This window comes from Mobula hypostoma, chromosome 8, assembly GCF_963921235.1.
Source record: "Mobula hypostoma chromosome 8, sMobHyp1.1, whole genome shotgun sequence".
NCBI classification, from domain to species: Eukaryota; Metazoa; Chordata; class Chondrichthyes; order Myliobatiformes; family Myliobatidae; genus Mobula; species Mobula hypostoma.
In genome coordinates, this window is record NC_086104.1 from 114,865,651 (window position 1) to 114,892,629 (window position 26,979).

Here is a 26,979-nt window from a genome sequence, read left to right on the forward strand (position 1 = left end):
AGTGGTGAATCTGTGGAATTCTCTGCCACAGGAAACAGTTGAGGCCAGTTCATTGGCTATATTTAAGAGGGAGTTAGATAAGGCCCTTGTGGCTAGGGGGATCAGAGGGTATGGAGGGAAGGCTGGTGCAGGGTTCTGAGTTGGATGATCAGCCATGATCATAATAAATGGCGGTGCAGGCTCGAAGGGCCAAATGGCCTATTCCTGCACCTATTTTCTATGTTTCTATGTTTCTATCTATGGAAAGAAATTAACAGTTGATGTTTTGGGCTGGGACCCTTCACCAGGGCTGCAAAGGAAGGAAAGAATTAAAAGCAGTAAGAATGATGTTCATTATTTCATTGCTCCAAAACATCTTTCAAAGCATCTTTTCCAGTGTGATTGGAAGTATTTTTTGAAGATGAATTCTTGTGGATTCTTAGAAGGAGAGGTGGGATTTCAATTGTTCCTCTCCAGCGCATTTCCTGATCTTGATACAATTACATGTTCGCATATATCGAATCCTCATCAAAGTTTTCATACACATTGTGATCTGCATTCTCATTCCAGTTCAGTTTGTATTCTGGATCTTTCTTTGCCTTCTCCTGCAACAAAAGAGAGGAGTTGGGTACAATTAGCATGACTATGTCACAATGGGGCATTGGGAACGGACCCAAATGCAAGACACAGACACTGAAGTACAAGGAACAGGACTTGACTAGAGTAGGGGCGGGACAGGATTCAGACCAGGACCAGGGACAGGAATGCAGACTTCAGCTAGGGAAAGCAGGACCTGTACTAGAAACAATAGACAAGGAGACAAGGCTTCGACTCCGAGCCCGAGACTTACAAGGACCCAGAACCTAGGTCTTGCCTCGGGCTCGGACCCCAGAACCAGGCCTTGACATGACATGGCTTCAAGACAGGACGTGGCTGGGGTTTAGAGGCCTGAGCTTGGAGACAGGCTGGGGTCTTTGCTCTTGAAGCTTGAGGCTGGGGTATTGGGTCTTGAGCTTGGCTGCAGGCTGGGGTCTTGGGTCTTGAGCTTGGCTGCAGGCTGGGGCCTTGGGTCATGAGCTTGGAGGCTGGGGACTTCAGGCTTGTGTTCTTGGAGCTTGGGATCTTCGAGGCTTGTGCTTTTGGAGCTTGGCTTGGGATCTTCAAGGCTTGTATTCTTGGAGCTTGGCTTTGGACCCTCAAGGCTAGTGATCTTGGAGCTTGGCTTGGGATCCTCGAGGCTTGGGTTCTTGGAGCTTGGCTGCGGGATCCTTGAGGCTTTGGTACTTGGAGCTTGGCTGTGGGATCTTTGTCTTGAAATGTGGAGGCTGATAACTCGGAGGCTGGAGCTGAGAGACCGACTGGAAACTGAACATCAACATAGAGCCGGGACATGTCCTTCGAAAAGCCGGGACTCATCGTTAACACGACACCAACATGAGACAGGACAGTACATAGACATAGAGCTGGGACTTATACTTAGACAAACCAGGACTCAACCTCTCCACATCAAGGCAGGACAGGTCCACCTGTTGAGTAACGGCAGAATGGCTGGACTTACCCAACAGAGACAAAGGCAAGAGAAGACATGTCCCCCCGCAGGGCAATGGCAAAATGGCCTAACTTACCCCATGGAGGCGAGGACAAGACAAGACAGAACCCCCGGCAGGGCAATGGCAAACTGGCCTGACTTGCCCCACGGAGGTGAGGACAAGAAGGGACAAACACCAAAGAACGACAGACAGTTCCATCTCTGCTTCAGGGTTGCTCCAAGACGCAGTTACACCCAGCAACCATTCGTGATCTCTAGGCCTGGTTGGAGGACCACTGCTTCATGGAGCCTTGTTGCCACTTGTTGGAGTAGTCTTTGAGGTATGGATTCGGCTGTTTCCCGAGCCAGCTGAGTGGCCGTCAACCACTCCGAGCTAGGCAGGGATCTGGCTGTTTCCGTAGCCAGCAGAGGTTGCTGGCTACGGAAACAGCCAGATCCCTGCCTAGCTCAGAGTGGTTGACGGCCCCTCAGCTGGCTCGGGAAACAGCCGAATCCATACCTCAAAGACTACTCCAACAAGTGGCAACAAGGCTCCATGAAGCAGTGGTCCTCCAACCAGGCCTAGAGATCACGAATGGTTTCACTAGCCTTCCATCAGCAGGTTGCTCCAAGGGGGACTGACAAGACAAACCAGAAGCCCACACTCAACCCCAAGGCTACTTATATTCCAAGCCGCAAGATGGGAATCAGGTGCCTATGCTTAACACAATCAAAACATGGGATTGCTGGAAGACCCGGAGCCTGAGTCCACGGACTGGATCGTGAACCGGAATGTGGACTTCACAGACCGGACCATGACAGACTAGGACTTGGGTTCTTTGAGTCAACATAACATAAGAACATAAGAAATAGGAATAGGAATAGACCACCTGGCCCGTCGAGCCTGCTCTGCCATTCAATAAGATCATGGCTGATCTGACCATGGACTCATCTCAATATACTTGCCTTTTCTCCATAACCATTAAATCCCCTACAACACAAAAACCTATCCAACCTTGTCTTAACTATAGTTACTGAGGTAGCCTCCACTGCTTCCTTCGGCAGAGAATTCCATAGAGTCACCATTCTTTGGGAAAAGCAGATCCTCCTCACCTCCATCCTAAATTTACTCCCCAGAATCTTGAGGCTATGCCCCCTAGTTCCAGTCTCATATACCAGTGAAGACAACTTTCCTACCTCTATCTTATCTACCCCTTTCATAATTTGACATGTTTTATATAAGATCTCCTCTAATTCTTCTTAATTCCAGCGAGTACAGGAGACTCAATCCCTTCTTATAGTCTAACCCCTCATCTCTGGAATCAACTAGGTGAACCTCTTCTGCACCACCTCAAAAGCCAGTACATGATACCAGAACTGCATGCAGTACTCCAGCACAACTTCCCTGCTCTTAAATTCAATCCCTCTAGCAGTGAAAGCCAACATTCCACTTGCCTTCTTGATAGCCTGCTGCACCTGCAAACCAACCTTTTGTGATGCATGTACAAGCCTTCACGCCAAGTCCTTCTGCACAGCAGCATGCTGCAATCTTTTACCATTTATAGAAACATAGAAACAAAGTTGTGCCGAACATGTCCCAACCTTAGAATTTACTAGGCTTACCTATAGCCCTCTATTTTTCTAAGCTCCATGTACCCATCCAAAAGTCTCTTAAAAGACCTTATCGTATCTGCCTCCACCACTGTTGCCGGCAGCCCATTCCACGCACTCATCACTCTCTGCATAAAAAAAACTTACCCCTGACATCTCCTCTGTACCTACTCCCCAGCACCTTAAACCTGTGCCCTCTTGTGGCAGCCAATTCAGCCCTGGGGAAAAGCTTCTGACTATCCACACGATCAATGCCTCTCATCATCTTGTACACCGCTATCAGGTCACCTCTCATCCTCCGTCGCTCCAAGGAGAAAAGGCTGAGTTCACTCAACCTGTTTTCATAAGGCATGCTCACCAATCCAGGCAACATCCTTGTAAATCTCCTCTGCACCCTTTTTATGCTTTCAACATCCTTCCTATAGTCAGGCGACCAGAACTGAGCACAGTACTCCTAGTGGGGTCTGACCAGAGCCCTATATAGCTGCAAAATTACCTCTCAGCAACTAAATTCAGTTCCACAATTGATGAAGACCAATACACCGTATATCTTTCTAACCTCAGAGTCAACCTGTGCAGCTGCTTTGAGCGTCCTATGGACTTGGACCCCATGATCTCTCTGATCCTTCACACTGCCAAGAGTTCTGCCATCATACTAGATTTTCTAAAATGAACCACTTCACACTTATCTGGGTTGAACTCCATCTGTCACTTCTCAGCCCAGTTTTGCATCCTATCAATGTCCCTCTGCAACCTCTGACAGCCCTCCACACTATCCACAACACCCCCAACCTTTGTGTCATCAGCAAATTTACAAACCCATCCTTCCACTTCCTCATCCAGGTCCTTTATAAAAAGGGGTCCCAGAACAGATCCCTGAGGCACACCACTGGTCACCGGCCTCCATGCAGAATATGACCCATCTCACGGTGGTGTCTGAAAAGAGGATGCTGTCTAAATTGCATGCCATCTTGGTCAATGTCTCCCATCCATTACATAATGTACTGGGTGGACATAGGAGTACATTCAGCCAGAGACTCATTCCTCCGAGATGCAGCACAGACGTCATAGGAAGTCATTCCTGCCTGTGGCCATCAAACTTTACAACTCCTTCCTTAGAGGGTCAGACACCCTGAGCCGATAAGCTGGTCCTGGATTTATTTCATAATTTACTGGCATAATTTACATATTACTATTTAACTATTTATGGTTCTATTACTATTTATTATTTATGGTGCAACTGTAATGAAAACCAGTTTCCCCCGGGATCAATAAAGTATGACTATGACTATGACTACAACCACTCTTTGCCTTCTGTGGGCAAGCCAGTTCTGGATCCACAAAGCAATGTCCCCATGTCTCCTTACTTTCTCAATAAGCCTTGGATGGGGTACTTGCTGAAATCCATATACACTACATCTACTGCTCTTCCTTCAACAATATGTTTAGTCACATCCTCAAGAAATTCAATCAGGCCTTGACAAAGCCATTGCTGACTATTCCTAATCATATTTTACCTCTCCAAATGTTCATAAATCCTGCCTCTCAGGATCTTCTCTATCAATTTACCAACTACTGAAGTAAGACTCACTGGCCTATAATTTCCTGGGCTATCACTACTCCCTTTCTGGAATAAGGGAACAACATCCGCAACCCTCCAATGCTCCGGAACCTCTCCCGTCCCCATTGATGATGCAAAGATCATTGTCCTCCCTCACTTCCCACAGAAGCCTAGGGTACATCTCATCTGGTCCCGGCGACTTATCCAACTTGATCCTTTCTAAAAGCTCCAGCACATCCTCTTTCTTAATATCTACATGCTCAATCTTTTCAATGCGCTGTAAGTCATCACTACAATCACCAAGATCCTTTTCCATAGTGAATACTGAAGTAAAGTAAAGTATTCATTAAGTACCTCTGCTATTTCCTTCGGTTCCATACACACTTTCCCACTGTCATACCCAATAGGTCCTATTCTTTCACGTCTTATCCTCTTGCTCTTCACATACTTGTAGAATGCCTTGTGGTTTTCCTTAATCCTGCCCGCCAAGACCTTCTCATTGACCCTTCTGGGTCCCCTAATTTCCTAATTTCCTAATCTCCTAATTTCCTTCCTGTTTGCCTTATAATCTTCTAGATCTCTAACTCTACCTCGCTCTCTGAACCTTTCGCAAGCTTTTCTTTAATTCTTGACAAAATTTATTGCAGCCTTTGTACACCACTGTTCCTGTACCCTACCATAATTGTTCCCCTCCATTCACTCTGTTTATATCCTCAAAGAACTCCAGTAAATTTGTCAAACAGGACCTGCCTTTGCTGAATCCATGCCCTGGGATGCATTCCATCAGGACCAGGGGACTTGTCTATCTTTAGGCCCACAAGTTTGCTCAGCACTACCTCTTTAGTGATAACTATTGTATCAAGGTCCTCTGCTCCCATTGCATCCATATCATATCCATTCCCCCTTCTCGTCCTCCAAGGGACCTACATTCACTTTGATCATCTTTTTCCAGTTTATATAATTATAAAAACTTTTACTGACTCTCCTCCTACTGGCATTGCATGGAGTAGATGTGTTTCTCGAATGGCTCCATTCTTTTTAAATTACTGAATCCAATCTGAAAACTTACTCTTGGAGTATTATGATGCCTCGTGCTAAAACTGCTAAAAAAGAAGAGGATGCTTCTGTGACTATGGAAACTATCGCGGAGCTAATTCGGAAACCTCAGAGCAGAATGTCTGAACAACTTTCAGATGTGTGTTTAAAAATTACCACAGAGCTTAAACGAATGGAGATTCTGCTACAGACTATTCAAAAAACTTTACAGGAACATACTACTCAGTTCAAGAACATGAAGACACTTTAACGAGACTGGTTACTAAGACGGATGAGTTGGAAAAGTTCGGAGATAAACAATTGAAAAACGTTGAATCTTTAAGACAAAAGATTGTCACCTTGGAGAATAGATCAAGAAGGAACAATATACAAATTTTGGGTTTTCCTGAGTTGGTCGAAGGCAATCGACCTTCAGAATTTTTTGCAAAGCTGTGGGCTCGTTTGTTTTCTGATGTTTTGAATACTCCGCCAAGAATAGACTGGGCACACCGAGCCCCAGTGTTTAGACTCTCTTCTCAACAAAAACCTCGACCTGTGATAATTGCTTTGCATGACTTCCAAACAGAGGTTACTATAATTCGCCAATCTCGTCGGTTAGGTATGATTAACTTTCAAGATTATAAGATAAGGCTGGTCGAAGATTATTTGCCTGAGGTATTAAATGAATGCTTTAAGTATAAAAAGGTCACGGCGGAGTTATATAACAAAGGCTGTAAACCTTCACTAATTTACCCCGCTCGCCTCTGGATCATTTTGAAAAATGGTTCTGCTAACTAGTTTCTTTCAATTGAGAAAGTGCATAGAAACATAGAAAATAGGTGCAGGAGTAGGCCATTCGGCCCTTCGAGCCTGCACCGCCATTCAGTATGATCATGGCTGATCATCCAACTCAGAACCCTGCACCAGCCTTCCCTCCATACCCCCTGACCCCCGTAGACACAAGGGCCATATCTAACTCCCTCTTAAATATCGCCAATGAACTGGCTTCAACTGTTTCCTGTGGCAGAGAATTTCACAGATTCACCACTCTCTGTGTGAAGAAGTTTTTCCTAATCTCGGTCCTAAAAGGCTTCCCCTTTATCCTCAAACTGTGACCGCTCGTTCTGGACTTCCCCAAAATCCGGAACAATCTTCCTGTATCTAGCCTGTCCAATCCCTTTAGGATTTTATAGGTTTCAATAAGATCCCCCTTCAATCTTCTAAATTCCAATGAGTATAAGCCTAGTCGATCCAGTCTTCTATCATATGAAAGTCCTGCCATCCCAGGAATCAATCTGGTGAACCTTCTTTGTACTCCCTCTATGGCAAGAATGTCTTTCCTCAGATTAGGGGACCAAAACTGCACACAATACTCCAGGTGTGGTCTCACCAAGGCCTTGTACAACTGCAGTAGTACGTCCCTGCTCCTGTACTCGAATCCTCTTGCTATGAATGCCAGCATACCATTCGCCTTTTTCACCACCTGCTGCACCTGCATGCCCACTTTCAATGACTGGTGTATAATGACACCCAGGTCTCGTTGCACCTCCCCTTTTCCTAATCGGCAACCATTCAGATAATAATCTGTTTTCCTATTTTTGACACCAAAGTGGGTAACCTCACATTTATCCACATTAAATTGCATCTGCCATGAATTTGCCCACTCACCTAACCTATCCAAGTCACCCTGCATCTTCTTAGCATTCTCCTCACAAAGCTAACACTGCCGCCTAGCTTCGTGTCATCCGCAAACTTGGAGATGCTGCATTTAATTCCCTCATCTAAGTCATTAATATATATTGTAAACAACTGGGGTCCCAGCACTGAGCCTTGCGGTACCCCACTAGTCACTGCCTGCCTTTCTGAAAAGGTCCCGTTTATTCCCACTCTTTGCTCCTGTCTGCTAACCAATTCTCCACCCACACCAATACCTTACCCCCAATACCGTGTGCTTTAAGTTTGCACACCAATCTCCTGTGTGGGACCTTGTCAAAAACCTTTTGAAAACCCAAAAGCCAAAAGTCTTTTGAAAATCCACTGAATAACTGTAATGTTATTCAGTGGCCGATAGATAACTCCCACCAGTACTTTTTTTATCTTTACTATTACTAATCTCTACTCAGATGGATTCAACTTTCTGCCTCTTAGATCTTATATCATCTCTCACTATTGCCTTGATCTCATCCTTAATTAAGAGTGCTACCTTACCTTCCTGCCTATCTTTCCGTATTACCTGATACCTTTGGATATTTAATTCCCAATCCTCTCCATCCTGCAACCACATTTCTGTAATGCCCACTAAGTCACACCCCTTTGTACTGATTTGTGCCACAAGCTCACTGACTTCCTTACGAATAGTATGGGCATTCAGATAAAGTGCCCTTACACTCATCGTGCCTTTAAAACCTTGTAATCTTTGTCTGTTATGCACTTGACTTTTCTGCACTCCACCCTTATTTTTTTCTTTTTTCACTTTTGCTTTTACTTCATCTTTATCCATGCTTTTCTCTTTTACTTTATCCAAGCTTCACCTATCTTTTGAACCCACCCCCATGCTATTTATAAAGCCCTATCCACAATCGCCAGGATCCAGGTCCCATCAAGGTTCAGGTGGAGCCTGTCCCAAAGGAACAATTCCCTCCTTCCCCAATACCAGTACCAGTTTCCCATCAATTCAAACCCATTTCTCCCACACCAATCCTTCAGCCACATATTTAACTCTTTAATCTTCTTGACACTATGCCAATTTGCCTGTGGCTCAGGTAGTAATCCAGAGATTTCCATATTTTTGGTCCTACTTTTTAAGTTAGTCCCTGGCTGCTCATATTCCCTCAGCAGAACCTTTGTCCTCATTCTACCTATGTTGTTGGTACCCACGTGGACCACGGCAAATGGATCTTTCCCCTCCAACTGTAAATTCCTATGCAAATCAGATAAGATGTCCTGAACCTGGGCACCAGGAAGGCAACGCAGCCTTAGGGATGCTCTGTCTCCGTGACACAGAACTCTATTCATTCCCCTGACTATACTATTCCTAATTACCACTACATTTCTTTTCTCTCCCCCCTCTTGAATGGCTCCCTGAACAATGGTGCCACAGTTAGGTTGCTCATCCTACCTACAGCCCCCACTCCCATCCACACAGGGAGCAAAAATCTCAGACCTGTTAGACAAGCTCAAGGGTTGAGGCTTCTCCTGCACTGCCTCTTGGATCCCACTACCCACCTCACTCCAGTTACATCCTCTTGTCCCTGACCACTGACTGAATTTGAGGCAGCTAATTTAATTGATGTTGACTACCTCCTGAAACAGAGAATCCAGGTAACTCTCTTCTCCCTGATGTGCCACAGTGTTTGAAGCTCAGATTCCAGGTCATCAACTTTGAGCCTGAGTTCCTCGAGCAGCCAACACTTGCTGCAGATATGGTCACCAGGAAACACAATGGGGTCCACCAGCTCCCACATCATGCAGCTACAGCACATCGCCTGAACTTGCATCATTCCTATTTTATTTAATTAGTTGTAATTTGATGACTTATTTATTCAACCACTACAAAAGTTTTACCGGCTACTCGCCTGTGCTTCTTCACTAAAGCCTTGAGCCAAAGTTTGTAAACTCTGCTCTCTCTGGCAGCCTACAACAACTTTGCCATTATTATATTTATCGGTTAGCGTTCTCTTTGAAAGACACGCTAAATGCCTCTATTACCGCTAGTGCTAGTGAACAGTTTATGCAGGGGCTGTCCATGACAAGGGATAGGCCAGAAAACAATTCTTTTGCAGCCCCTGTAAGGCCACCAAACACAATAAGGGTTCCTGACAGAACACTCTACTGCAGATGATGTCATTGATTAGTAAACTGGGCAAGGTGATTTCAGTCTGACAATGACAGACAATGATCTATTAAACAGTTAATTGTGGTTTTGAGTCTTAATTCAGAATTTTCAGCACAAGATCACATCCTTTATACCAAGACAATTTTGGCACGGTTTAGATGGGGTCTGGGATTCACCAAAGGGGAAGGTTGGAGGCAGCATTACATCCCCAGTGATCAGTTAGCAGGGTCTGCTCTCTGTAAAGAGTTTGTACATTCTCCTTATTACGGCACAGGTGCTTTGCTTTCCTCCCATCCTCCAAAGACTTGGTTAGGGTTAGGGTTAGTAAGTTATAGGCATGCTATGTTGATGCCAGCAGCATGGCGACACTTGCGGGCTGCCCCTGCACATTCTTGGACTGTGCTGGTCATTGACACAAACAGCACATTTCACTGTATGTTTCAATGTACATGTGACAAATAAAACTAATCTTTATTTCTTTGAAAACCCTCAACATATTTACACAGTATTGGGATGCGTGCTTGTGAATGATACAGTGTGCCCCTGATGCTGCTGCGGGCACATTTTGCATTGCACACATGCACACATGGATTTGTGCATTTGACAAAGAACTCGATTTTGAAGCTACAGCTGCTGGAAGTGGAACCAAGTTGAAAGCAGCACAAAATCAATAGGCTGAATTAGAACATAGAACATAGAATAGTACAGCACAGTACAGGCCCTTCGGCCCACAATGTTGTGCCGACCCTTAAACCCTGCCTCCCATATAACCCGCAACCTTAAATTCCTCCATATACCTGTCCAGTAGTCTCTTAAATTTCACTAGTGTATCTGCCTCCACCACTGACTCAGGCAGTGCATTCCACGCACCAACCACTCTCTGAGTAAAAACCCTTCCTCTAATATCCCCCTTGAACTTCCCTCCCCTTACCTTAAAGCCATGTCCTCTTGTGTTGAGCACTGGTGCCCTGGGGAAGAGGCGCAGGCTGTCTGCTCTATCTATTCCTCTTAATATCTTGTATACCTCTATCATGTCTACTTTCATCCTCCTTCTCTCCAAAGAGTAAAACCCCAACTCCCTTAATCTCTGGTCATAATCCACACTCTCTAAACCAGACAGCATCCTGGTAAATCTCTTCTGTACCTTTTCCAATGTTTCCACATCTTTCCTATAGTGAGGTGACCAGAACTGGACACAGTACTCCAAGTATGGCCTAACCAGAGTTTTATAGAGCTACATCATTACCTTGTGACTCTTAAACTCTATCCCTCGACTTATGAAAGCTAACACCCCATAAGCTTTCTTAACTACCCTATCTACCTGTGAGGCAACTTTCAGGGATCTGTGGACATGTACCGCCAGATCCCTCTGCTCCTCCACACTACAAGTATCCTGCCATTTATTTTGTACTCTGCCTTGGAGTTTGTCCTTCCAAAGTGTACCACCTCACACTTCTCCAAGTTGAACTCCATCTGCGACTTCTCAGCCCACTTCTGCATCCTATCAATGTCTCTCTGCAATCTTCGACAACCCTCTACACTATCCACAACACCACCAACCTTTGTGTCATCTACAAACTTGTCAACCCACCCTTCTACCCCCACATCCAGGTCTTTAATAAAAATCATGAAAAGTAGAGGTCCCAGAACCGACCCTTGAGGGACATCACTAGTCACAGCCCTCCAATCCGAATATACTCCCTCCACCGCGACCCTCTGCTTTCTGCATTCAAGCCAATTCTGAATCCACCTGGCCAAACTTCCCTGGATCATATACCTTCTGACTTTCTGAATAAGCCTGTCATGTGGAACCTTGTCAAATGCCTGACTAAAATCCATGTAGATCACATCCACTGCACTACCCTCATCTATATGCCTGGTCACCTCCTCAAAGAACTCTATCAGGCTTGTTAGACACGATCTGCCCTTCACAAAGCCATGCTGACTGTCTCTGATCAGACCATGATTCTCTAAATGCCCACAGATCCTATCCCTAAGAATCTTTTCCAACAGCTTTCCCACCACACACGTAAGGCTCACTGGTCTATAATTACCCAGACTATCCCTACTACCTTTTTTGAAAAAGGGGACAATATTTGCCTCCCTCCAGTGCTTCGGTACCATTCCTGTGGACAATGAGGACATAAATATCCTAGCCAGAGGTTCAGCAATCTCTTCCCTTGCCTCGTGGAGCAGCCTGCGGAATAGTCCGTCAGGCCCCAGGGACTTATCCGTCCTAATGTATTTTAACAACTCCAACACCTCCTTTCTCTTAATATCAATATGCTCAGGACATCAACCTCACTCATATTGTCCTCACTGTCGTCAAGTTCCCTCTCACTGGTGAATATCGAAAAGAAGTATTCATTGAGGACCTCGCTCACTTCCACAGCCTTCAGGCACATCTTCCCACCTTTATCTCTAATCACTCCTACCTTCACTCCTGTCATCCTTTTGTTCTTCACATAACTGCCTCCTGTGTTGCAAATTTTTTAATGACTCTGTGATTGAGTGGCATAATATGATTAGGAATAGTCAACATGCCTTAGGCATAATATGATTAAGAATTGTCAAAAGCAGGTCGTGCCTTACGAGCCTGATTGAATTTTTTGAGGATGTGACTGAACACATTGATGAAGGTAGAGTAGTAGATGTAGTTTATATGGATTTCAGCAAGGCATATGACAAGGTACCCCGTGCAAGGCCTATTGAGAAAGTAAGGAGGCATGGGATCCCAGGGGACATTGCTTTGTGGATCTAGAACTGGCTTGCCCATAGAAGGCAAAGAGTGGTTGTATACCGATCATATTCTGCATGGAGGTTGTGCCTCAGGATTCTGTTCTGGGACCCCAACTCTTCGTGATTTTTATAAATGACCTGGATGAAGAAGTGGAGGGATGGGTTAGTAACTTTTCTGATGACACAACGGTTGGAGGTATTGTAGATAGTGTGGAGGGCTGTCAGAGGTTACAGTGGGACATTAGATTGGATGCAAAAATGGGCTGAGAAGTGGCAGATGGAGTTAAACCGAGATAAGTGTGAGGTGGTTCATTTTGGTAGGTCAAATATGATGACAGAATATAGTATTAATGGTAAGACTCTTGGCAGTGTGGAAGATCAGTGGGATCTTGGGGTCCGAGTCCATAGGATACTCAAGGCTGCTGCGCAGCTTGACTCTGTGGTTAAGAAAGCATACAGTGCATTGGCCTTCATCAATCATGGGACTGAGTTTAGGAGCCGAGAGGTAATGTTGCAGCTATAGAGGACCCTGGTCAGACTCCACTTGGAGTACTGTGCTCAGTTCTGGTTGCTTAACTATAGGAAGGATGTAGAAACCATAGAAAGGGTGCAGAGGAGATTTACAAAGGCGTTGCCTGGATTGGGGAGCATGCCTTATGAGAATATGTTGAGTGAACTTGGCCTTTTCTCCTTGGCGCGACAGAGGATGAGAGGTGACCTAATAGAGGTGTATAAGATGATGAGAGGCATTGATTGTGTGGATAGTCAGAGGCTTTTTCCCAGGGCTGAAAGGGCTAACAGGAGAGGGCACTGTTTTAAGGTGCTGGGGAGTAGGTACAGAGGAGATGTCAGGGGTAAGTTTTTTACGCAGAGTGTGGTAAGTGTGTGGAATGGGCTGCCGGCGACGGTGGTGGAGGCGGATACGACAGGTTCTTTCAAGAGACTCCTGGGCAGGTATATGGAGCTCAGAAAAATAGAGGGCTATGGGTAACCCTAGGTAATTTCTCAGGTAAGTACATGTTCGGCACAGCTTTGTAGACTGAAGGACTTAAATTGTGCTGTAGGTTTTCTATGTTTCTATGAGTGTGACCCGATCGATCAAGGGTACAATCAGCAGTACCAAGTAGGTGCTACACAAGGTTGTTCCCATCTTTCAGCAGGTCAGTACACTGAATCCCTACCACCCCCTCTCCCCCCCACCCCAGGACTAGAAAAATTCTCAATGTTTCTGTTAGAGAGAAAGAGAGGTGAATTCTCCCAGTGTCTTTGGGCCAAAGTTAATCCGTCAGCTGGCAGCTCTATCAACGGGTGACCTGGGTCATTGTCACATTGCTTGTCACAGACCACAAACTGGCACTGTGTTTCCTGCAGTGGTGATTAAACTTCAGGAAAGCTGTCGCAGGGTTTGGCAGGGTTTTATGCTGTCATGAGGTTGTGAAGGAAGAGTAATGAAATAGGATATTCCTTTCAACTCTTCAGAAAGTGCCAGGCTCACGTGTAGCCTCCTGAAGTCTCTGAAACTGAATCATAAGGGAGAGAGAAGGGGTGTGGTACAATCGCTTGCCTAATCTGAAACAGAGTTTCATGCTCTGCCAACAAGGAATAAGTATGGCTAAAACATCACTCAGGAAGACATTTTTCACCTGGGTCAGTTCAGGCTGTGCACAGTTCGTGTAATAATGTTCCTCCATCTTCAGCCTCTCTCTCACCAGCACCGTTTCAGATTTGTCCTCTGGTTTTCCTCTATTTCCAACAGGTCTGAAAAGAATAGTTCAAAGATGAAACATAGATCTGTGTTTACAGAAATGTCACTGATTGCTTTTGGAGAGGTTCCTGCATTCAATTTCAAAAACCTTTTGAAGGTCTGGTAATGAGGAAATGTAAAGGATGTAAATGCAGCCCTCTTTAACAGAATCAGGAGTTTTCAAAATGTTCTTTGCCCCAGGGAAATGTTACTCACAATTCACCCTGATTGAAATTACTTAAGATTTTATATACCTCTATCAGGTCATTTCTTATTGTTCTCTGCTCCAATGAAAACAAAGCCTGCCCATCATCACTAAAATGTTTTATCCCAGGTAACAGGATGGTGAATTGCCCCTGCAACCTCTCTGGTGAAAATACCCTTCCTATAGAAGGCCAACCAGATCAGCAGTTAATAGTCCAGCTGTGCCTAACCAAAGCTTTATAAAGTTTTACTCTGACCTCTAAGTTGTATATTCTATGTCCAGGTAACTGTGACCAGCTTCCTATATGCTATATCAGTATTTTATCTTCTTGTGCTGCCAGCATCCTGGTAAAACTCCTCTGCACCCTCTCCAAAGCCTCAATATCCTTCCAATAGTCGGGTGGCCAGAACTATATGCAATAATCCAGATGTGGCCTATATAATGTTGCAATATGCTAAAATGTTTATAATGTTGCAGAGATTTATTATGGTATACTGCTTAGACAAGTGGGCGAAACCAGTTGAGGGTAGCTGGGAACCTCCACCCCCGGTGAGATAGGGATATGGCTACCCCAGCATGCGAAGGCAATTCCAGAGGCTGGGCGAATGAGATCAGCTACAAGGTCCAATGGCCAAGAAAGTGATGCTGCAACACTCCGTGGAGAGCAGAGGGCATGACAAGGCACAGAAGGTGTGTAATGGCTATTCACTGGAGCTCATGAAATCTCCAGTCAAGATGACTTTTTGTCTCATTGGATCATGATTTTTGAGGCCGACAGAGTGGAATTTCCCAGTGCAATGGTTTTTTCACTATATAACTCCTCCCATATAGGTTTACATCATCGTCGGAAAATGTGGACAACCAACAAATAAAGTTGCAACAAATAACGTTATGACCTTGACTTTTGAACTCAATTTCTCGACTAATAAAAGCAAGCATTCCATAAGCCTTCTTAGCCATCATATAGACCTGTGTAGCCACTTTTAAGGAGTTATGAGCTTGGATTCCAAGATCTCTCTGCTTAGCAACACTGAGAAGGATCTTGCCCTTAACAGTATACTGGCTCCTTACAATTGTACTAGCAAGGTGCAACACCTCACATTTATTTGGGTAAAACTTCATCTGTTATTTCTCTACCCATTTCTGCAACTGATCTATATCGCGCTGTATTCTTTGTCAAGTCTTTTACACTGTCCACAACTCCACTAATGTTGGTATCATCAGAAAACTTACTAACCCACCCATCTACATTTTCATCCAGGTCATTTATATACATCGCAAACAGCAGAGGTCCCAGTACAGATCCCTGCGGAACACCACCAATCACAGATCTCCAGCTCGAGTAATTCCCTTCAACTTCAACCCTCTGTGTTCTATGTGCGAGCCAGTTCTGAATCCAAACAGCCAATTCACCGCTGACCACACGCATCTTAATCTTCTGGATTAGCCTCCCATGAGGGACTTTGGTAAATGCCTTGCTAAATTTCATGTAGACAACATCCATTGCCCTACTTCATAAAGCTCTCTCGTCACCTTGTCAAAAAATTCAATCAAGTTGGTAAGACACAACCTGCCCCGCACAAAGCCATGTTGCTCTCCCTAATTAGGCCATGGGTTTCCAAATGCTCATATATCATATCCCTGAGAATTTTTTCCAGCAATTTCCCAACAATTGAGGCCAAGGGCTTGGAGATTTTTGATTAGTTTTGAGGGGAAGATACCAAGTTGGGATTGAATGCCAAGTTGTAGTCGATAAAGAGCATCCTGATGTAGGCATCTTTGCTCTCCAGATTTTCCATAGTTAAGTGAGGAACCAATGAAATAGCATCTGCTGTGGGCCTGTTGTGCCAGTAGGGAGTGAATGCAAGTCTCTTCTCAGGCAGGAGTTAATATGTTTCATCACCGATCTCTCAAAACACTTAATCACTGTGGATGTAAGTGCTACTGGACGATAATAATTTTGGCGATTTATGACCTTTTTCTTAGGCACTGGTATAATCGAAGCCTGCATACCTCAGACTGCTGAAGAAAGAGGTTAAAGATCTCAGTGAACACTCCAGGTGGTTGATAAGAACAGGATGTTAGTACTCGGCCAGCTAGCCAATCTGATGGATACTTTCTGTGGGTTCACCCTTCTGAAGGATGGTCTCATGTTGACCTCATGGGGCGGGGGATGCAAGGGGCGGTTCCTGAAGGTTCCTTCATGTTCTGACAGTCAAAGGGGACACTGAATGCATTCAGCTTATCTGGAAGTGAAGCTCTGCTTGATTTCACTGTGCAAGGTGTGACAGCATTCAAGCTCTGTCACAGGTATCAAGTATCATTCATTGATGGAAGTTTAGTCTGGAATTGCCACTTTACCCATGAGATGGCTTTCCAAAGATTATACCTAGACATCATGCACCTTTCTTCACATTAATGCCTCTGATCTGACTCTCAGCAGATTGTGGGTGTCATTGTTCATCTAGGGCTGCTGTTTGGAGTTTTACACAACTTCCACCATAACAGCTCAATGTCTGTACTCAATTCTTTGATTTATGAATGCCAATATGCTTAATACTCTTTTTATGACCCTGTCTATTTGTGAGGCCACTTTCAGGAAATTATAGATCTACATTTCCATAATCTACTACTAAACTCTGTGTATGTCCTACCCCATTTGGTCCTCCTGAAGTACACCTCACACGTGTCTGTATTAAATTCCATCTGCCATTTTTCAGCCCATTTTTCCAGTTGGTTCAAATCCTGCTGCAAGCTTTGATAGCCTTCCTCACTGCCCACTCTGCCCCCGATGATGCTGTCATTCATGAGTTTGCTAATTTGGTTTAGTATGGACCTGTACACCAAGGTCCATCTGTTCAACTACATATGCAGAGGCGTATGTCCTTTCCTCATTACAACTCCCAGAAATTGTTCATCTAGCACTCACAGGGATTAAAGTCTACTTACCAATGCTCAGACTAACTCATAGTTGATTGCTGTTCTCGAAGGTAAGATAACCAACACTTCCTTTTTCAACATCAACACCAATTTCACTGGGCCCAGTGTGTTATAAGCACACAGGAATCCGGGTCCAGTGAGTTATAGGGACACAGGAATCAGGGCCTAGAGTGTTATAGGCACGCTGGAATCAGGGTCCAGTGAGTTATAGGGACACGGGAATTAGGGCCTAGTGTGTTATAGGCACACAGGAATCAGGGTCCAGTGAGTTATAGGCACACGGGAATTAGGGCCTAGTGTGTTATAGGCACGCTGGTATCAGGGCCTAGTGTGTTATTGGCACACGGGAATCAGGGTCCAGTGAGTTATAGGGACACGGGAATTAGGGCCTAGTGTGTTATAGGCACGCTGGTATCAGGGCCTAGTGTGTTATTGGGACACAGGAATCAGGGCCTAGAGTGTTATAGGCACGCTGGTATCAGGGCCTAGTGTGTTATTGGCACACGGGAATCAGGGTCCAGTGAGTTATAGGGACACGGGAATTAGGGCCTAGTGTGTTATAGGCACGCTGGTATCAGGGCCTAGTGTGTTATTGGCACACGGGAATCAGGGCCTATTGTGTTATAGGCACACAGGAATAGGGCCAGGTATGTTATGGGGATCATGGGAATCAGGGTCCAGTGTGTTATAGGGACACAGGAATCAGGGCGTAGTGTGTCATAGGGATCATGGGAATCAGAGCCCAGTGTGTTATAGGGACACGGGAATCAGAGGCTAGTGTGTTATAGGGACACGGGAATCAGGGCCTAGTGTGTTATAGGGATCATGGGAATCAGAGCCCAGTGTGTTATAGGGATCATGGCAATCAGGGCACAGTGTGTTATAGTGAACATGGGAATCAGGGCCAGGTGTGTTATAGGCACGCAGGAATAGGGCCAGGTATGTTATGGGGATCATGGGAATCAGGGTCCAGTGTGTTATAGGGACACGGGAATCAGGGCCCAGTGTGTTATTGGGACACAGGAATCAGGGCCAGTGTGCTATAGGCACATGGGAATCAGGGCCCAGTGTGTTATAAGGATCGCGGGAATCGGAGCCCAGTGTGTTATAGGGACATAGGAATTAAGGCCCAATGTGTTAGAGGCATGTGGGAATTGGGGCCCAGTGTGTTATAGGGATCATGGGAATCAGGGACCAGTGTGTTATAGGGATCATGGGAATCAGGGTCCAGTGTGTTATAGGGCACACGGGAATTAGGGCCCAGTGTGTTATAGGGATCATGGGAATCAGGGTCCAGTGTGTTATAGGCACATGGGAATCAGGGTCCAGTGTGTTACAGGGCACACGGGAATCAGGGCCCAGTGTGTTATAGGGACACGGGAATCAGAGCGTAGTGTGTTACAGGGCACACGGGAATCAGGGCCCAGTGTGTTATAGGGACGCGGGTATCAGGGCCCAGTGTGTTATAGGGACACGGGAATCAGGGCCTAGTGTGTTATAGGGACACAGGATTCAGTGACCAGTGTGTTATAGGGATCATGGGAATCAGGGATCAGTGTGTTATTGGCATGCGGGAATCAGGGACCAGTGTATTGTAGCGATCATGGGAATCAGGGCCCAGTGTGTTATAGGGACACGGGAATCAGGACCCAGTATGTTATTGGCATGCAGAAATCAGGGGCCAGTGTGTTATAGGGACACGGGAATCAGGGCCCAGTGTGTTATAGGGACACGGGAATCAGGGCTCAGTGTGTTATTGGGACACAGGAATCAGGGCCAGTGTGCTATAAGCACATGGGAATCAGGGCCCAGTGTGTTATAAGGATCACGGGAATCGGAGCCCAGTGTGTTATAGGGACATGGGAATTAGGGCCCAATGTGTTAGAGGCATGTGGGAATCAGGGCCCAGTGTGTTATAGGGATCATGGGAATCAGGGACCAGTGTGTTATAGGGATCATGGGAATCAGGGTCCAGTGTGTTATAGGGATCATGGGAATCAGGGTCCAGTGTGTTACAGGGCACACGGGAATCAGGGCCCAGTGTGTTATAGGGATAATGGGAATCAGGGCCCAGTGTGTTATAGGGAACAGGGGAATCAGGGCCTAGTGTGTTATAGGGACACGGGTATCAGGCCCAGTGTGTTATAAGGACACGGGAATCAGGGCCTAGTGTGTTATAGGGATCATGGGAATCAGAGCCCAGTGTGTTATAGGGATCATGGCAATCAGGGCACAGTGTGTTATAGTGAACATGGGAATCAGGGCCAGGTGTGTTATAGGCACGCAGGAATAGGGCCAGGTATGTTATGGGGATCATGGGAATCAGGGTCCAGTGTGTTATAGGGACACGGGAATCAGGGCCCAGTGTGTTATTGGGACATAGGAATCAGGGCCAGTGTGCTATAGGCACATGGGAATCAGGGCCCAGTGTGTTATAAGGATCACAGGAATCGGAGCCCAGTGTGTTATATGGACATAGGAATTAGGGCCCAATGTGTTTAGAGGCATGTGGGAATCAGGGCCCAGTGTGTTATAGGGATCATGGGAATCAGGGACCAGTGTGTTATAAGGATCATGGGAATCAGGGTCCAGTGTGTTATAGGGCACACGGGAGTCAGGGCCCAGTGTGTTATAGGGATAATGGGAATCAGGGCCTAGTGTGTTATAGGGACATGGGAATCGGGGTCCAGTGTGTTATAGGCACACAGGAATCAGGGCCCAGTGTGTTACACGGCACATGGAAATCAGGGCCCAGTGTGTTATAGGGACACGGGAATCAGGGCCTAGTGTGTTATAGGGATCATGGGAATCGGAGCCCAGTGTGTTATAGGGAGCACGGGAATCAGAGCCTAGTGTGTTATAGGGACACGGGAATCAGGGCCTAGTGTGTTATAGGGACACGGGAATCAGGGCCTAGTGTGTTATAGGGACACGGGAGTCAGGTCCTAGTGTGTTATAGGGATCATGGGAATCGGAGCCCAGTGTGTTATAGGGAGCACGGGAATCAGAGCCTAGTGTGTTATAGGGACACGGGAATCAGGGCCTAGTGTGTTATAGGGACACGGGAATCAGGGCCTAGTGTGTTATAGGGATCATGGGAATCAGGGTCCAGTGTGTTATAGGGACAAGGGAATCAGGGCCTCGTGTTTTAGAAGGATCATGGGAATCAGGGACCAGTGTGTTATAGGCACACAGGAATCAGGGCCCAGTGTGTTACACGGCACATGGAAATCAGGGCCCAGTGTGTTATAGGGACACGGGAATCAGGGCCTAGTGTGTTATAGGGATCATGGGAATCGGAGCCCAGTGTGTTATAGGGAGCACGGGAATCAGAGCCTAGTGTGTTATAGGGACACGGGAATCAGGGCCTAGTGTGTTATAGGGACACTGGAGTCAGGGCCTAGTGTGTTATAGGGATCATGGGAATCGGAGCCCAGTGTGTTATAGGGAGCACGGGAATCAGAGCCTAGTGTGTTATCGGGACACGGGAATCAGGGCCTAGTGTGTTATAGGGACACGGGAATCAGGGCCTAGTGTGTTATAGGGATAATGGGAATCAGAGCCCAGTGTGTTATAGGGAGCACGGGAATCAGAGCCTAATGTGTTATAGGGATCATGGGAATCAGGGTCCAGTGTGTTATAGGGACAAGGGAATCAGGGCCTCGTGTTTTAGAAGGATCATGGGAATCAGGGACCAGTGTGTTATTGGCACGTGGGAATCAGGGACCAGTGTGTTATAGGGATCATGAATATCAGGACCCAGTGTTTTATTGGGACACAGGAATTAGGGCCCAGTGTGTTATAGGGAAGATGGGAATCAGAGCCCACTGCGTTATAGGGACACGGGAATCAGGGCCTCGTGTTTTAGAAGGATCATGGGAATCAGGGACCAGTGTGTTACTGGCATGCAGGAATCAGGGACCAGTGTGTTATAGGGAACACGGGAATCAGGGCCCAGTGTGTTATAGGGATACAGGAATCAGGGCCCAGTGTGGTATAGGGAACATGGGAATCAAGGTCCAGTGTGTTATTGAGATGATGGGAATCAGAACCCAGTGTGCTATAGGCACACAGGAATCAGGGCCCAGTGTGTCATTGGGACATGGGAGTCAGGGCCCAGTGTGTTATTGGGACACAGGAATCAGGGCCTAGTGTGTTACAGGGACACTGGAATGGCGTCCCAGTGGTTATAGAGATCATTGGAATGGGGCCCCAGTGTGTTACTGTAATCACAGGAACGGGGCCCCAGTATGTTACTGTAATCACAGGAATGGGGCCCCAGTATGTTATAGAGATCACGGGAATGGGGTCCCAATGGTTATAGAGATCATGGGAATAAGGCCCCAGTGTGTTACAGGGATCACAGGAGCGGAGCCCCAGTGTATTCTAGAAATAGCGGAAATGCGGCCACAGTGTGTTATAGAGATATCACAGTGTGATATAGCGATATCACAGTCACCCCAGTGTGTTACGGGAATCACAGGAACACGGGTCCCAGTGTGTTACAGGGATCATGGGAACAGGCCCCAGTGTGTTACAGAGATATCGGAAATGGTGCCCCAGTGTCTTACAGGGATCAAAGGAATGGGGTCCCGGTGTATTACAGGGTTAACAGGACCGGAGCCCAAGTGTGTTATAGAGGTATCGGAAATGGTGCCCCCTGTGTGTTATAGGGATCACAGGAACAGAGCCCCCAGTGTGTTACAGTGATCATAGGAACGGGGCCCAGTGTATTACAGGGATCACAGGAACAAAGGCTCCAGTGTGTGATAGGGATCACACAAACAGGGCCTCCACTGTGTTACAGGAATTACAGGAATGGTGCCCCAGTGTGTTATAGATATATCGGAAATGGGCCACAGTGCGTTACAGGGTTCACAAGAGCAGAGCCCCAGTGTGTTATATAGATAATGGAAATAGCATCCTAGTATGTTACAGGGAACACAAGAACGGGGTCCGAGAGTGTTACAGGAATCACAGGAACAGGGGCCCCAGTGTGTTACAAGGATCACAGGAATGGGGCCCCAGTGTGTTACAGGAATCACAGAAACACAGCTCCAGTGTGTTACTGTAATCACGGGAATGGGGCCCCACTGTGTTATAGAGATCATGGGAATGGGGCCCCAGTGTGTTACAGGAATCACAGAAACACAGCTCCAGTGTGTTACTGTAATCACGGGAATGGGGCCCCACTGTGTTATAGAGATCATGGGAATGGGGCCCCAGTGTGTTACAGGAATCACAGGATCGAGGCCGAAGTGTGTTACTGTAATCACAGGAATGGAGACCCAGTGTGTTAGAGAGATATCGGAAATGGCACCCCAGTGTGTTACAGGGTTCTCGGAAATGGGGCCACAGTGTGTTATAGAGATATCGGGAATCAGGCCCCTGTGTGTTACAGAGATCATGGGAACAGCTGCCCCAGTGTGTGATAGGGATCACAGGAACTGGAGCCCCAACGTGTTACAGGGATCACAGGAACGGGGCCCCAGTGTGTTACAAGGATGATAGGAATGTTTCCCCAGTGTGATACAGAGATATCTGAAATAGCGCCTCAGTGTGTTGCAAGGGTCACAGAAGCAGGGCCCCAGTGTGTTATAGGGATCATAGGAACAGGGCCCCAGTGTGTTACAGGGATCATAGTAACAGTTCCCCGGTATGCTACAGAGATATCTGAAATAGTGCCCCAGTGTGTTGCAAGGATCACAGGAACAGTGTGTTCATTTTTAAATCTTTTTCATTAATTATTATTGAAGAATTAAATTACCAAATAACTGATTAGCAAAGCTAAACAATATATCAGTAATAATAAGAAAAAATAAAGTGTTAAAACAATTTTTTGGAAAAAGGAAAGAAGGAAAAAAGAACCCCTACTAACTAAAACATAAAAACCCAGCTAACAAAAAAACCTGAAAAAAAAACCGCATTGGGAGCTATACGCCATACAAGCTTCCATAAAAGAAAAACATCAATCCGCCAACTGAAATCTATTTAAACAAGAATCAGAAGGAAACCATTTTAATTAACTCAAATCAGATGATAGTAGCGGGCAAAAGAACCCCTGTGTGTTATAGAGATATCTGAAATGGCGCCCCAGTGTGTTACAGATGTGACAAAAGACCAAGTTATCAGAAGATTGATGCTGATAAGAGAGACAAAGTGAGAAACATTCCAAATGTTAATGAGAGACGAGAGAGATTAATGAAAAGAGACACAGTTCCGAGTATTGTCAGACCGGTTGCTTTGAACCTGAACTGTTTGAAGTTTGATGGACAGGCGATACCCCAGCAGGGGGATAAAAGGAACAGGTTCGCTAAGGCAAGGACACCACGAGATAATGAGACCCTGGAAGTGCGGTGTGCCCCCCCACAAGTTGGTGGGGGTTTTGGAGTTCTGGTCACGGGACCGACCATAGACGCACGGGGTGAAAAGGGTACGATTGGCGGGAACCTGGTGTGTGTGTCTGCCCTTGCCTGGGTGCCGGGTTCCCGTAGAAGAACGATCATATCCGGAACGGAGGGGTCACAGTTGGTGACCCCAGAAGATATAAAAAGGGCTCGCGCCGAAAGCTAACTGCGAAGAACAAAGGTCTGTCTGAATCCGATTTGCATATTCTCTCTCCAATGGCACAATAGCGATTGCTGCGAACTATACTAAACTGAACTGAACTCTGCGTCACTTGAGACTGATCATTTTGCCCCTAGACTGTGATAGAGCTTGATCGATTCCTATTATCCTAGTTCTGTGTACATGTGTGTTTTATCATTGCTAACCCGTTGCATTTACATCCTTATGTTTAGAGTACTGTGTTACTTATTTCTTTAATAAAACTTTCTTAGTTCCAGACTCCAACTAAGTGGTCCATTTCTGCTGGTTTGGCAACCCAGTTACGGGGTATGTAACACAGAGATCACAGGAATGGGGCCACAGTGTGTTACAGGAATCACAGGAACAGGGGCCCCAGTGTGTTACAGGGATCAAAGGAATGGCTCCCCAGTGTGTTACAGAGATATCTGAAATGGCGCCCCAGCGTGTTGCAACGATCACAGGAACAGGGCCCCAGTGTGTTACAGGGATCACAGGAATGGGGCCACAGTGTGTTACAGGGATCACAGGAATGGGGCCACAGTGTGTTACAGGGATCATAGTATCGGTTCCCCAGTGTGTTACAGAGATATCTGAAATGGCGCCCCAGCGTGTTGCAAGGATCACAATAACAGGGCCCCAGTGTGTTACAGGGATCACAGGAACAGGGCCCCAGTGTGTTACAGGAATCACAGGAATGGGGCCCCAGTGTGTTACAGGGATCAGTGGAACAGTTCCCCAGTGTGTTACAAAGATATCTGAAATGGCGCCCCAGTGTGTTACTGGAATCACAGGAACAGGGCCCCAATGTGTTACAGGGTTCACAGAAGTGAAGCCCTGGTGTGTTATAGAGATATCGTAAATGGGGCCCCAGTATGTTATGGAGAGATTCGGAATGGGGCGCCAGTGTGTTACAGGAATCACAGGAACGGGGTCCCAGTGTGTTATAGAGATCACGGGAGTGGGGCCACAGTGTGTTACAGGGTTCACAAGGGCAGAGCCCCAGTATATTATGGAAGTGGCACCCATTGTGTTACAGGGATCATGAGAAACACTTCCCAGTGCATTGTAAGAACGAGGGCCAAGTATGTTTTAGTGATCATGGGAGTGGGGGCCTAGTGTGTTATTAGGATCAAGGGAACGTTACCCATGTGTTATTAGGATCAAGGGAACGTTACCCGTGTGTTATTAGGATCAAGGGAACGTTACCCGTGTGTTATTAGGATCAAGGGAACGTTACCCGTGTGTTATTAGGATCAAGGGAACGTTACCCGTGTGTTATATAGATCACAGAACCACGTCCCAGTGTGCTGTAGGAATCATCGAACACTGTGTTATAGGAAACCCTGAAATGAGGCCCCAGTGTGTTATAAGGATCAAAGGCCGTTGGCCCCAGTGTGTTATATTGAACATGGGTACCATGTCCCAGTGTTTTATAGGGATCACAGGAGCTTGGCTCCCACTCTTTGTGATGGAGCCTGGGGTCTATAGTGCCATGCTGCAAAAGTGTGAGCTGTGTGGAATGTCAGAGTATTTAACAGATATACTCAACTATATACTCCGGGGGGATGTTTAGTAGTGTGTGGGGTAGTGCTGTATGGAGCTAGTGAGAGGCTATCAGAAGAGGAATTCCGGATCTCTGAACACAGACTGAAGTCATTGCTACCAATGGCAGAGCAATAATATTCAGGTGATTGCTCAGAAGCTGGGATTGAGGAGAAAAGATGGTCTTCGACACAGGAGATCTAGTAAATGGGGATACTTATTGTTTTCCGATTTTTCAAACACTCACCTGTTAGTTCTACATCGGGACTGAAGAACGAACCAAGTCAGAGTCACCAAGATGATCAGGGCTACAACTCCTGCTGCAGCAGCCAGTGAGACGATCAGCATTTCCTGCAATGAGAGCTCCACTGTTGGAGGAGCCAAGAACGAGAGGACAATTACTTGTAGCAATATCCTTGTGGATCAAATGTGCTGTGTTGAAGGAATTCCGCACTATGTGAGGGCCAGTGCCAAGGAAGTGCTGCAGTGGGACGAGTGGTGCCCAGAGACTGCTACATGATGTGAAGGGGCAGCACTGAGGGAGTGCTGCATGGTGGGAGTGGCAGTACCAATAGAGTACAACGTTGTAGCCCTGAGGGAAAGATGCACAGTGGGAGTGACAGTACCAATAGAGTACAACATTGTAGCACTGAGGGAATGCTGCACAGTAGGACTGATAATACCAATAGAGTGCAGCACTGTGGGAGTGGCAGTACCAGAGAGCAGCTGTCCCCAACCACCGGGCCGCGGATTGGTACCGGGCCGCAAAGTATGTGCTACTGGGCCGCGAGGAAACAATATGATTTGGTGATAGGAGTCAGCTGCACCTTTCCTTATTCCCTGTCATGCTCACTGTTGAGCGAGGTCATTACCTATGCATCATCCATGTCAGCGCGGGAAGGAGATTAACTCCTCGAGCTTGCAAATGACGATGGGCTGAAAAGTATGTTTGACATAACATCTCTGCCGGCATTCTGGATCAAAGTCAAGGCTAAATATCCTGAGATAGCCACGAAAGCACTGAAAACGTTGCTTCCATTTCCAACATATCTCTGCAATGAATGCAACAAAAACTAAATTGCGGAATAGACTGGACATAAGGAACTCCGTTTGAGTATCGCTGTCTCCCATCATCCCTCGGTAGGACGGTCTCGTTGTAGGGAAACAAGCCCAGGGCTCCCACTGATTCAGCGATATTGGTGTGTTGCAATGATTTTATATGTTCATACAGGGAAAATATGTGCTGTGTATTTAATTTCCAAACATTACTTAAAATGTCATGATGCTATTGACTTATAAGTGACCTATATAACCATATAACAATTACAGAATGGAAACAGGCCATCTCTGCCCTGCTAGTCCGTGCAGAACGCTACTCTCACCTAGTCCCACTGACCTGCACTCAGCCCATAACCCTCCATTCCTTTCCTGTCCATATACCTGTCTAATTTTTCTTTAAATGATAATATCAAACCTGCCTCTACCACTTCTACTGGAAGTTCGTTCAATACTTACTTCAAGCTCCCCTGTCCTCCCCTGATAATTGACTTCTCACTATATTCATGTGAGGGAAATATGCACTGTGTGTTTAATATTAAATTCGTTAGATAAACCCTTTTAGAAACAAAATTGAGTGTATTAGCCAGTTATCACCCATATTCCGGTCGTGATT

At 46.1% G+C, this 26,979-nt stretch overlaps 1 protein-coding gene across 1 annotated transcript in view; it reads right to left on the reverse strand.

The window, feature by feature from the left end:
* Positions 1-216: 216 nt before the first annotated feature.
* LOC134351185 (sialic acid-binding Ig-like lectin 12) overlaps positions 217-26,979 on the reverse strand; it is an 80,769-nt gene continuing 54,006 nt past the window's right edge. The window contains exons 8-10 of the mRNA XM_063057296.1: positions 25,555-25,675; positions 13,932-14,046; positions 217-584 (exon numbers count right to left, since the gene is read on the reverse strand). Coding sequence (XP_062913366.1) covers positions 480-584; positions 13,932-14,046; positions 25,555-25,675 — 341 coding nt within the window. The 3' untranslated portion in view covers positions 217-479. The remainder of the gene's footprint in view (positions 585-13,931; positions 14,047-25,554; positions 25,676-26,979) is intronic.